The 13,344-nt window shown below is 28.4% G+C and overlaps 1 protein-coding gene across 1 annotated transcript in view; it reads right to left on the reverse strand.

The window, feature by feature from the left end:
- Positions 1-7,550: 7,550 nt before the first annotated feature.
- Positions 7,551-13,344, reverse strand: part of LOC123301245 (sialoadhesin-like) — a 333,059-nt gene continuing 327,265 nt past the window's right edge. The window contains exons 10-11 of the mRNA XM_044883980.1: positions 12,099-12,112; positions 7,551-7,704 (exon numbers count right to left, since the gene is read on the reverse strand). Of these exons, the coding sequence (XP_044739915.1) occupies positions 7,551-7,704; positions 12,099-12,112 (168 nt within the window). The remainder of the gene's footprint in view (positions 7,705-12,098; positions 12,113-13,344) is intronic.

A 13,344-nucleotide genomic window follows, 5' to 3' on the forward strand; every position in this document is an offset into this window, starting at 1 on the left:
AAACTTATAACACCCTTTTTTATTTTATTACATTATAAATATAATAAAGTATTGTGATCGAAAAAAAAATCGATATCGGGATTTCAACGGAAATACACGTTTTGAGGGTCCCTGATTTCAAGTGTTTTTTAAAAAATGTTGCGCCCGTCGGTATCAATCAATTTTCAACCAATTTTTCTTAAACTCGGTACATAGGTTCAGTTTGGTCATAATTCCAGACGATTTTTTCATTTTTTCCTTAGGCCTTTTTTAAGGGCACTTCCCTCAAGGCCAAAACAGGATGAATAGGTTTTTCTTAAAAACGGCTCTAACGATTTCGATTAAACTAGGCACAAGTCTAGACCTTATGGTGTTCCTAGGATTGATATAAGCCACATATCCGTGAAAATTCGAGAAGGCCCACATCTTTGGGAAAAACTGTTTTTTGGATTTTCTCAAAGGCGGCTCTAACGATTTCGATTAAATTGAGCAAAAGGCTAGACCTAAAGGTGTTTCTAGGATTGGTATAAGCCACATATCCGGAAAAATTCGAGAAGGCCACACCCTAGGGAAAACATTTCAAAATACAGGAAAATGGGATTTTCTAGGGAGAGGCTGAGGGGACAGCAGTGAAACTTCGTATCAGGGCTTCGTATATCAACAAGGTCCTAGGTTTGATATAACTACCCACTGGGACCCCGTCCCCTGGAGCCGAGGACCTGGAGGGAATGAAATCGTCAAATGTTGCCCAATCAACTCTACCCAAAATTGATAAAATATTATTTAAAATGTCTTTTTCAGTAACTTTTGTAACTTGCATATCTTTGCTTAACCTCACCCTTTCCAAACTTCATCTTTCTAAATAGTATATTAAATCCAATAAATACCTAAGCCTAATATTACAAGAATAATATATAAATTTTATAATATAGTAAAGTCTTGTCCGATGTTTCGGACCGTTTATTTTGGTTCGGGGGCTAAAAACGAAGTCAAATACGAAAGCTTCACATGAAAAATGAATAAATTTTACTTTATCGAATTTTCCCACTGTTTCCAGTTGAACAAAAAATTATATGTTATTGGTGGAGGTGATTAAGGTCTATCAATGTATTCTCATCATCATATCATGTTAAAATATTCTTCCCAGAGCTTTAATATATTGTAAGAAAACCATAAGATTATTGGTGGCGGAAATAGTTCTTTTTAAGTACATAAAATCACATATCGTCGATATTTCTGTAAATATTAGTAGGAAAATAGGGGTTCAATTATTATTTAATTGATGTTCTAACTGTTAAAAATTATCAAAAAAACATAATTTTTAGTCAATTTCTCTTATGTTTCCTATAATATAGAAGTTACCAACTATTTTTTTAACCAGGTTTTTCAATTTAATGATGAATATCTTTTGTGAGGTATGAGTAGCGATCCTAATTCAAGTGCAGACATTTATGCTTCTCCTTCATGACTTCAATATAATAATAAAAAAAATCTAATTTTAATGCGTGGATCGTTTATATATATATATATATTTTTTTTTTTTGGTTTTGGTACAGTATATTTCATTCTTTCCCTCACACAACTAAACATACAACTATGCTTCAACTCCATTAAAATATGAAAAAAAAAGATAAATTATTTTTGTGCTATTTCCTTATAATTTCAACAAAATTTATTATATGTTCCTGATTTGAATATTTAAAATAATAATAAAAAAATAAAATATATTTACTATACGAAGTGGATGTGTGTGTTTGTAATTTAATATATGGAAGGGACTCCGTTGCCATCCACCATGCTACTTACATCCTCAATCTAATCAGAAAGTCAGGGCTTTTATCAAGCCAAACAAGCCAAACCATGGAAGACACTAGGTAGATAATGATAAGTCTGATAATGATAAGCGATCTTTTTTTTTTTCAATTATTTAATTAATTATAGCATAAATAATTCAAATTTCATAATTTGTAAATTAAAATTATGTACGTGTGTATCAAAAACTATTATAAATAATAAAAAAGAAGCAACAAGCGGTCATCCATCCTAGAACTAAGTGTGCTCAATATTGCTTAAAGTGTTTGTTTACCTACAATATTATAAAAAAATTTTGGTTTCTTGCACGTTACGTACTTATAAACCAAAAACATGCTTTGAAGTAAAAATTATTTTTAGCTTTACATTACCACGCAACTACAAAAATATATTATATATTGTGTGCAAGTGCTACTTATAAATTTGTTAATATAGATATCTTTCTTCAATCATCAATACTCTAACTATAGTCATCTCTGTTCATCAAATGATGATTTAAATTAAAATTTTGTTTTTATACCATCGACAACCTTATATTTTTATGGTATTTATTATAAACTACAAGATTGTCTAAATATTTTAGATAGTTTTTTTATCACACTCTCTAGATTTTTTGATATAGAAATATCCAATTGAAAGTATAACCTATATGATTCATCATTTTTTCAGCCAACTTTAAACGATAAAATAATAATAAAAAGGACGATGATCTAGGAATTTTTTGTGATTTTTGGAAAATTTGTTAAACAAAAAATGTATTTATAAAGTTTTATTTAAATCCCTAGTATTATCCAATCCTTGCATATCTCCTTAACTTCAATGAACGGGTGTGAACTGTTGTTTTCAATGTGGTATGTATGGAGCGTGAGGATGACGCAAATTCCGTGGTTTTTTTTCACCCAAAAAATACCCAACGTGCCTAAAGAAGTTTTCACTGCAAAAACATTGTTATGTTAAAGTTTGTGCGCGAGAAACCCGCCAGCCAATAAATTTTTTTGGGTATTGAACGGCCTGTAAAAAGTTTTTTTCTTGGTTTTACAAAAAAAAGTTCATTTTAAACTATACATTATTTCGATTTGCATATTATTTTATAAATTTTGTTGTTGCTCGTGGCTATATAGAGGATATACTCTATCATTGGAGTTTGTAAAAAAAACCTTTTTCTATCATCGGTTGGCAGTCTAAGGACAACGCTCAAAAATTATTGAATTTCATTACCCAAACTCATGTTCTGTGAAAACATGTTTTTCGCGTATCTATGATAGAAATGTTATCGCTACAATTACCAATCTCGACAAGGCAATTGATAATAATTAATACACAATTTTGCATCAATTTTAGTAATTGAATGTCAAACTACCCGCGGAAGGTGTGTAAACATCTATGATTTTATCCATGCTTTTTATTCGATAATTGAGAATTTATCCATCGGTTAAAGCTGGTCATTTTCAATTGATAGGCAATAATCGTTTTAAGCGAAAAATTGCCTCTTTACAAAATAATATTGCTGCTGCAGTTTCCAGTGTTGATGTATCCCAGTGTTGATTTTTTTCATTTATTTCCGTACCACCAATCCTTGCGAAAATTACCTATCTTTGATTGCCAAAAATACACGAGTTGAATCAGATCGACATGTGATTTCAGAGTGTATTTTCTAACTCATTAACAGTTGAATGAATGAAATAATAGAATGAAATAAAATGGAATCTTTTTATAGAAGTGAAAATTTGTCTGGATGCGGCAATATAGTCATTATCAATATAATATATTAAATTAAATATGAGTTATACTTTGTAATGCATTTAAAATGTGTTTACGAAATTATAAATGTGTATGAACAATAGCATAGAACAAAAGAAGAAGAAACTTTATACACTTTTTGAGAAATTCAATTCTATGGGGAATTTCAGATGAATTTTCCATACTAATTGAGTATTTTAAAATTAGTATTTATAAGATAAGAGGATTTTACTTTTTTACAAGAAAAATTATAATGTAGTATGCGTTTCATTTCTTATAAACTGTGAACGTATATTTTAACTCAAAATACGAATGGGATTGGGAATTCAAATTTTACATATTTTAATAAGTATTTTAAAATTGAGGTATATAATAATGACAATCGAAATTATTTATTTAAAGAAAAAACATTGTAGGTATATGTTTTTTGCATATTAAACAATACATAACGACAAACTACTTTAAAAACAAGTGAAAACAAACAATTGACTGAGTTAATTGTTGAAATACCATGTATAGACAGTGTTGATGAAGCAATCGTATATTTTTTGACGTCAAATAAATAAAGAAAGGTATTCACTCTTAAATAGCCACACACACATAACTGATATTCCCATATTAATACACACTTTAAAATTTGTACCTAATTAGGGCTCTCGTGGGTAACCAGTGATGTTTACGAAAAAATGTTTGAAACAAAAGTTGTTTATTTTTGTATAACGAATACTTTTTTTTACCTTTAAACTTTTGTCCCGTCTCTAACGGTTTACAAGATGGGTACTACGGACCTAAGACCCAATTGACCTATGTTGCTCATTTACGAACTCGACCTCAATTTTTACGTCCTAAGCATGCTATAAAAACTTCAGCTTGGTATCTCTTTTCGTTTTTGAGTTATCGTGCTTACGAACAGACAGACGGACAGACAACCGGAAATGAACTAATTAGATGATTTTATGAACACCTATAACAAAATTTTGATCGTAGTATCAATATTTCTAAGCGTTACAAATTTGGGACTAAACTTAATATAATAAGCATATTTCATATATACATGGTATAAAAATTTTGCCAATATTTTTATACGTTGTATATATGAAATATATACCAAGGTATTTTAAATTTAGTCCTAAGTTTTCAACCCTTAGAAATATTGCGAACCAAATTTTGGTGTAGATATTTATGAAATCATCTAATTAGTTCATTATCTCGCCTGTCTGTCTAGAAACACGATAACGCAAAAACAAAAAGAGATATCGAGCTAAAATTTTTATAGCCTGCTCATTACTTGAAAAGTGAGTTTTAGTTTGTAAATAAGCAGCACAGTTTGCTCATATTGATCTTACTGTCCATAGTAGTAATCCATTTAGTTAACCGTGAGACAAAAATCAAAAGTTTAAATGCTAAAAAATGTTCCTTATAAGAAAACAAACAACTTTTGAAACATTTTTTTTAAAATTATCATTGTTCATGTGAGGGCGCAAATAAGGTGGAAAATTCGGTGTCCGTTTTCACTAAAACTACAACAGATAGAGAGCAAATTTATGTAAACTAGAATAAATTCCGACCGCCATAAATGTATTGGTTTCTATGACTTTTCTAATTTATTAAAAACAATACAAGCACTAATATTTAATCGTAGAATTGCGTGGAGTGCTAAATTACAATTGTTGAAAATATTTTAAAGACAGATATTGGTATAAGTAAAGTCATTACAAAATGTCTTAAAAAGCAACCCACGATTTTTTATAATAAAGTGATTTTTTGAATTTAAAGAAATTATTTTCTACCTTTTAGTTCAGCTAGTTACAAAGCGTCCTTTTTAGTTTTTTAAAACTTTTATTTATTTTATGTTTTTTAGTTTTTTAGACTATTATTTTTTTATCAAAAATTCAGCATAAATATGGTGGGAGCGCAAGTAAATATATATATTTTAACAATATAGAAATCGTTAATCCTGAAAGTCCTGAACGAGATAATCAAATAAACTTATTTAATTATTGTATTATCGTCGATCTTTGATTCAAAATTGGAGTTAAAAATCAAAATCAAATTTCGAGTTAATCGCCGTTTTGAAGGGAGTTAAAATCATGTTCAAAGTTTTCCGTTACATACTTACATACTAACATACGTATGAAGCTAATAAAAAAAGCGTATTAAAAAGTTAGGATTGTGAAAGAAAGGATAAAAATATTTAAAAAAATTTACAAGGCTTGTAGAAGAAAATGGTCGTTAGCATCAATCAAATCGATAAATATTATCGATGAAATTGCAAGGTAACATAACCAAAATATGCGGCGAGATTGAAAGGATAATGGCATTGCTTAAATTATATCGATAGTAATATGATGACGAGGTTATTGGATTATAATAAATTACAGTTCAAAAGAACTAAAAAAACACGCTCTTGTATTTAGCTGAATTAAAAGGTAGAAAATAATTCTTAGAAAAGCACTCCACGCTTTTTACGATAAAATAATTTTTTTCAATTTTGACTCAAGTTTTCTTAGGTATACTAGATATTATTTTGTACTTTTTGTTCAGCTAATTACAAAATTGTATTTTTTAGTTTTAGCTGACGAAAGTCGGTAAACATGAAAATCTTGATCAGGATAATCAGACAAGATTTTTAAACTATTGTATTGTCATCGGTCCTTGATAAGTGTGTGAAGTTTCAATTCAAATCGACGTTAAAAAGTGTGTGAAATTCATGTTCAAAAATTTCGTTACATAGATACATAGATACATAGATAGATACCTACCAAGCTTATAAAAGCTCATTAGAGGAAACTGTGTTGTTGGGATTAACAAAAAAAATGGCAAAACATAATAAGATTAACATTACATAATTTTTCTCTATTTCAACATAAAAATAGAGGAAAAGTTTAGATAAATTAAAAAGTTAGCTTTAATAAAAAAAGCTAAACTTTTGATTGAAGAATATATGATTTTCAGTTGACCAGCCCTTTTTTACAATACCGTTTATGATTAAGAAGATGTACATACGTTACATACAAAATTCTAAAAAATTAAAAAAACAACATAATATGAAGATAATTCGTTTTTCATGTATTTTAAACCTTCTTTTGTCTTATATGCAGTTTATGCAATCTTGGCAACATTTTAATTTAACACTATATCTCGTATTTTTTACTATTCAGTTCGTGATGTTATATATCAGGGTAATTTATTCATTTTAAAGATATGTTTCTTCATTTAATAATACTTGCTATACACGATTGTGAACAAAAAAAACTCCTTATTCAACAAAATTTAAGAATAGATATACAATAGCGAGTAACATGTTTTTAATTAAAAATATTTTAGATTGAATGTTGAAATTTAATAAATTGCAGATTGAGAAGCGAAACTAATTTAAGTAAACATAGAATATACTCTCACAACTAGAATAGGTTTTTTTACCAAACTACACACAAGTGTATTTACAACATATGTAGTACCTTAGTGCATAGGATGAGATGGAATGATGGAGAGTAATTTGCCTTCGAAATAAAGTAAAACTTTGAATTCTTTATTCATTTAAAAAGTTTACACGATAAAAAAAGTTACTAAAGGCTAGGGTCTGAAAAGAACCAGTATTTCTTTAATCAAAATGATTTTATCTACAGAGTTTTATTAAATTCAAATGTAAAATTCTTTCGATTTTCCCAAAACGCTTCTTAAAAGAAAATTTCAAAAAATTCCGAAACTTAATTTATCTCCGATTTCGATATAACTTAGTACTTAAGAGTAAGATGATATAAAGAGAAGGTATTCCAACCCTTGAAGCGGTTGCGCGGCCACGAGTGTGTCAAGTAACTAACTGTCAACTGAAGTACTTCCATGCTAACTCCCATACATAATTTTTTTATCAATGATCAACACAAATTTTGTCCAAGAAGCATGAGTTTACTTTTGGAAAGGTTTTGTCCGTGCTGAATATGAGTCTAAGCTCAAAATTGCTTCAATACGACGCATTTTCGAGATATTCGCCCCTTAATGTGGTAAAAAATTGGTTTTCAACTTAATTCGAAATAATGTTTCACCGGTGAATAGTTTTGCCCCATTAATGAATTACGAAGTGGTGTTTCGGAATGTCGAATGTAACCCAAAACCGGATTTTTCCCTTGTTGAGGTAAAAATATTTCAAAAACTTTATGTATTAGATAAATTCTGAATATGATTTCGAATTCAGCTTCCAAAAAATTATAAAAAATGTTCTCATGTTCATTAGATTGATAAACGTATATTCTAATATTCGAATTATATAATAATAATAGTAATATATTCGAATTTCTGCGCCAAAAAATTAAATAGCTTCATTGTTTAGTTGATGAAACACAATCTATCATCAAAATACCTGAAAATTGTGAATGAACAGAAATTCAAAAATACAAATTGTATTATCTTTGTTTCGTTCTCTGATCGTGAAGTATGTGAAAGAGCAATTAATTCTCCAGTACCTTTATCAAATGCAAGCTCAGACTGGACAAATGCAATAAATCATGGTCACTTAAAACATCCCAGTGAGGCAGTTTGTCAACTTCTGAAAATAGCCGGAGAAGTTTTCACTAGCTATGGAATATCGTTATTGCATCTGCAAGACGTTCAAGAGCTTCTAACAAGAGGTAGTCAGGAAGTTGTTAAACACTCACTAATCTTTCTTGAATGCCACAAAATATGCGAAAAAACGATGCAACCAAAGAACCAAAATCTTGTTGTTTTTGGTTCTCGAAGTGCATATATATGTAATTCTACAAAGAATGTTCTCAAATAAATTGTTTAGATTTTTCAATAATATTATAACAACCTGTTTTTTAAATGATATTTGTTTTTAATTTGCTTGTTCTCAGTATTAAGTATACTGTAGTTGTCTATAACATGTAATAAAATTTTTTTATATTATTATGGGAGATATGCGAGTTGGCATGAAAGCACTTTAGTTGATGATACTTAGTATTTCAACCGCTGGACACATTTCCCAACATGCATTGCAGGATTGGAACACCTTCCTTTTATATTATCTTACTAATGTGATCAAAAAAAATAGAAAAATATGGTTTGTTTGACGATTAGATAAGCAACTTTCTGTATACTGTTAAAAACGAGATCTGTTCGTATCTTAGAAGTCACGCATCCTGTCAAATGATTTGGATTTTTTTTTAGTTTTTAGATCAAAATTACTCTATATATCGTATTTTTCTAAATTTCCGAAACGGAAAAATATTTACGATTTTAGAAAACTATGTCTCTGTGCTCTACTTTCGACAAAACTTATCACTTACGGCTGTTGTCTCCCTATGGGCGATGCGACAGAAAATTATAATTATTTTATACTTATTAAGGATTTTATAATAAATACAATTACCAAGTCGATTGACAGTCTCTAACTCGAGATAAGTTTAATTAAAATTTGGATAATTAACATGGACAGCATAGGAGAGGTTGTGATTTTAAGAAGATTTTCAATTCTAGAAAATAAACTAGATTTAAGATTTTTTCAAAAAACTAACTGGACATTAATGTATTTGTTCTGAGTTTAAAAAAAACTAAAATTATCGATCGTTTAATTACGTAGATATAATTACTCAAAGTTAATGAATTTTATTGTTGAACAGAAACGACTATAGTTTGAGTATAGATAGTTGAAGAGAAAAGAGAGACTTTATTACGATATTACGATAATTTTACATTAGAGTTAAAACTAATGCAATAGTTGACAATTATGTGTATTATAGTTATATATGCAGATTTATAGTAGAGCCCAAAACATTTTTATAAGATTGGACGGAGACAGCAGCCTTATGATAAATAATATTCATGGAGAAACAAGAAAAAATCGGGATCATTTAACCGCCTGGATGAGAAATTTTAAAGATATTATAGCAAATCTCTGCTTTTAGTATGATACTTCCCATGGGATTTCAGCCATTATCTTAGAAGCTATTTGCCTAATCGTCAAATGAATACTAGGTTTGTATTTTTAACCGACTTCAAACAAAAGGTTATCAATTCAACTTTATTTTTTTTATGTGTGTTACTTCAGAACTATTGACTGGGTGAACCAATTTTGATGATTCTTTATCTATTTGAATGCCGGTGTTTCCAGTGTGGTTCTATTTCATTTTGGTCCAGCTCTGACAACGGCATCTATGAGAAAACCATAAAAGTCTTAAATTTGCATTATATGCACGACGAGAGGGCGAGTAACTCAATATCACGCCATCCGATTTCGATTACCCTTTTTTTAGTGAAAAATTAGTAAGTGTACTTCAGATTCACTAAAAATCACAAAATAAATAAGAAACTTTTAACAAAAAGAAAACCGACAAAAAAAAAGAAAAACTTTTCTAATACAAATTAATACGCACAAAAAAGTAAAAAAATAACTATAATATAATGTAGTTAAAATTATTGTTATTTTTGGAATCGGTGTTAGCCAAGCAAATGCAGCAACCTCTTCTGTCAGAGTTGTTTCCTTGGCTGACACCGACTCCAAAAATAGCATTGATTTTAACTACATTACTTATATTATCGTTATTTTTTCACTTTTTTGTGCATATTAATTTTATGTTTTAGAAAAGTTTTTCTTTTGAAGTCGATTTTCTTTTTGTTAAAAGTTCTTTTTTATTTGAGTAAAATTTTTGCACCTTTACACTTTACTTTTCGTTTTACGCACCTATGACTTTAGAATAACAGTAGTTATAAATTTTTGTATTTATTTACAATGTAGTTTAAATTAAATGTAATATCATTTTCTTAATGTACAAAGTACATTTTTCTTGATATATAAGGCATAAAAAAAATAAAACACATTATCGTCAATTTCCTACCAAAATAATAAAAAAACAATAGAAATGTAATTTAAATAGCAATCAATTATACATAATTTTTTATATATTTTTACTATATATAAATAAAATAAATTTTATTTTATTTCGAATACATAAAATAAATATTATTTCCCGTCATTCTTTTTAATAAGGGCACATTCATTCCATTTTCTTTCTATTGTTTTTCACCACATTTATTAAAAAAATATTACAATTAATTTTGATTTCTTTTGTTGCATTGGAATAAGGGAAAGTTATTTGTTTTAAAAATTAATTTTCCACTTACCTGTAAATTTGCAATGAAAATAAAAGCTCTTGGACTGATTAAATATAGTATGTTAGTTTATGTCTACTAAAAAATAAGTTTTTGTCTTCTAAATAAAATTAAGACAATATTTAATTTTATTAAAAAGCTAGAGTACACCCACCCGCTTGGCTAGGTTTAAAAGTAATGATTGATAAAGATTGCTCTCGCATATCCCCTTTCCGTAACACTCGAAATAATGGTAAGGATTATTTTACACAGGTAAAATATGTGTATGGTTTTCTATTTTTTTGAATGTATAATAGTAATTATTCATTGCTATATCAGAAAGATGGCCGTGAAATATTTTATATTGACTATTTTTACAGTAATCTGTAATTTATGGTAATGTTAAATGACTATTTATGGTAATGTCAAATTATTATTATTATTTTTTTATTAATATATCTATATAAATTAAATGAAATGCTACTGAAAAAATTCAACCGCGGAAAGAGGGGTAATCGGGAAATATTACCCAGCCAATAGGTAAGGCAGTGTTCTATTTTATGTTTATAAATAACATGCAATCCATTGCCAAGATAAATTTTTTTGAGAAATTCTCGGTACCGTTTAAGAAATCTGCGAGAACTTCTTGATCAACCGAAAAATCAACTAAATATTATTAAATTAACAAAATATTAAAACCTTCATTTCGCTAGCTCATTTGACGATTAAATGAATATTTTTCGAGAAATCTCTAAAACAGCTGTGAATTAAAAGTTTTTCGTACACAACTCAAAAACTACCCTCCCAACCCTTACGAAAATTTCATGAAAATTGGGATATGTTAATGCCTGCGATTTGGATTAAAAATTATTTTCTAGAGTAATTTTGATTCAAAAAATACTCGGTAAGGAATTTTTTGTGGATATCACTATGACATTATTGGTGTGAACGCCATACTGTGTGCTGTATTGGGGAACAGTAACATTAGCAGTAGTTATGGCGGACGAGTCAATGCAGGACGGGCGTCATACTGCATTGGGTATAGATACTTTAGTATCTGTCTCTATACCAGACCAGAATTGTAGTAAACGCAATTATTGTGTAAAAAAATCAATGATTGCTCTATTAGTTTTACTAAACTAAAGAGCAATTTTTAAAATTTTATACGGGAGTTTATACATCGGAGCAATTTCTTCAGTCCATACCTCAGAGACTTGTTTGATATTAAATCCCAAGTTTACCAGATTGTCGTGTTTTTTTTTTTCAAGTAGTTCAAAGATCCGATGTCTGTAGTTAACGCTATAAATTAAAAGATAAAAACAGTATGAAAAGTATAAAGTTATTGATTAAGAACTCAAAACATAAATAAGTTGAGTTTAGAAAACATATAAAAAAATTAGCCATGAGTATTTAAATTCTCCCCAGTTCAAATCACAATAAAGGAAGCTTTTCGAATATAAAAAAATAAATATTCCACTTACCTGTGTGTTGGATTCTGTTTAAATTTTTAACACAAATTAATAAAAAATTGTAATACCCATTAAAAATTATTTTTATTAACATTTTTTACCTATATTTAAAAATAAATGGTTTTTAAAAAGTATTTAAAGGACATATAAGAAAATAAAAAATCAAAATGTGTATTTTTTTTTTGAAATAAATCATTTTTATTATAAAAATATTATATCACAGTTTTCGAATTAAAAATTAAAGTTACGATATATTTATATTTTTTTTCTTATTTTAATATATAGAATTTTTTTTATATTTTTATATTATACAGTGAGAAAAAAAAAGTTATATAATATACATTTTAATAAAAAACAAGTGAAAACAAACAATTGACTGAGTTAATTGTTGAAATACCATGTATAGGCAGTGTTGATAACTCTGTCACATTTCACATACATACATATCTGACATATTTAACTGATATTCTCATATAATGCGCAAGTGTTGATGCGCACTCGTTTGTTTTTTTGACGTCACGTAAATAACAAAAGATACTCACTTTGATATTTATACATACTATAAAATTTGTACCTAATAAATGCCCTCGTGGGTAAACAGTGATGTTAACAAAAAAATGTTTCAAACAAAAGTTGTTTATTTTTTGGTAAGGAACATTTTTTACATTTAAACTTTTATTCTATCTCTAACGGTTTACAAGATGGGTACTACGGACCCATGACCCAATTGACCCATGTTGCTCATTTACGAACTTGACCTCACTTTTTACGTCCTAAACACGCTGTAAAAATTTCAGCTTGATATCTCTTTTCGTTTTTGAGTAATCGTGACCACAGACGGACGGACGGACGGCCGGACGGACGGCCGGACGGACGGACGGACAACCGGAAATGGATTAATTAGGTGATTTTATGAACACCTATACCAATTTTTTTTTTGTAGCATCAATATTTTTAGGCGTTACAAACTTGGGACTAAACTTATAATACTATGTATATTTCATATATACATGGTATAAAAGTAAATTCTTTGAATGTTTATCCAAGAAAACAGAATGAAGAAATTTTAGAAAAATTTACAAAACTAAGAAAGACATTTTTTCTATTATAATAGCTGTTTCTATTATAATAAATTATTATTGCTCATTATTCCATATTGAGCGTAGTAAAAAAAAACATTTTATACCCTGGATATATGAAACATATATCAAGGTATATTACGTTTAGCCCTAAGTTTGTAACGCCTAAAATATTGATG

The sequence above is a fragment of the Chrysoperla carnea genome, chromosome 5 (assembly GCF_905475395.1).
Source record: "Chrysoperla carnea chromosome 5, inChrCarn1.1, whole genome shotgun sequence".
NCBI lineage: Eukaryota > Metazoa > Arthropoda > Insecta > Neuroptera > Chrysopidae > Chrysoperla > Chrysoperla carnea.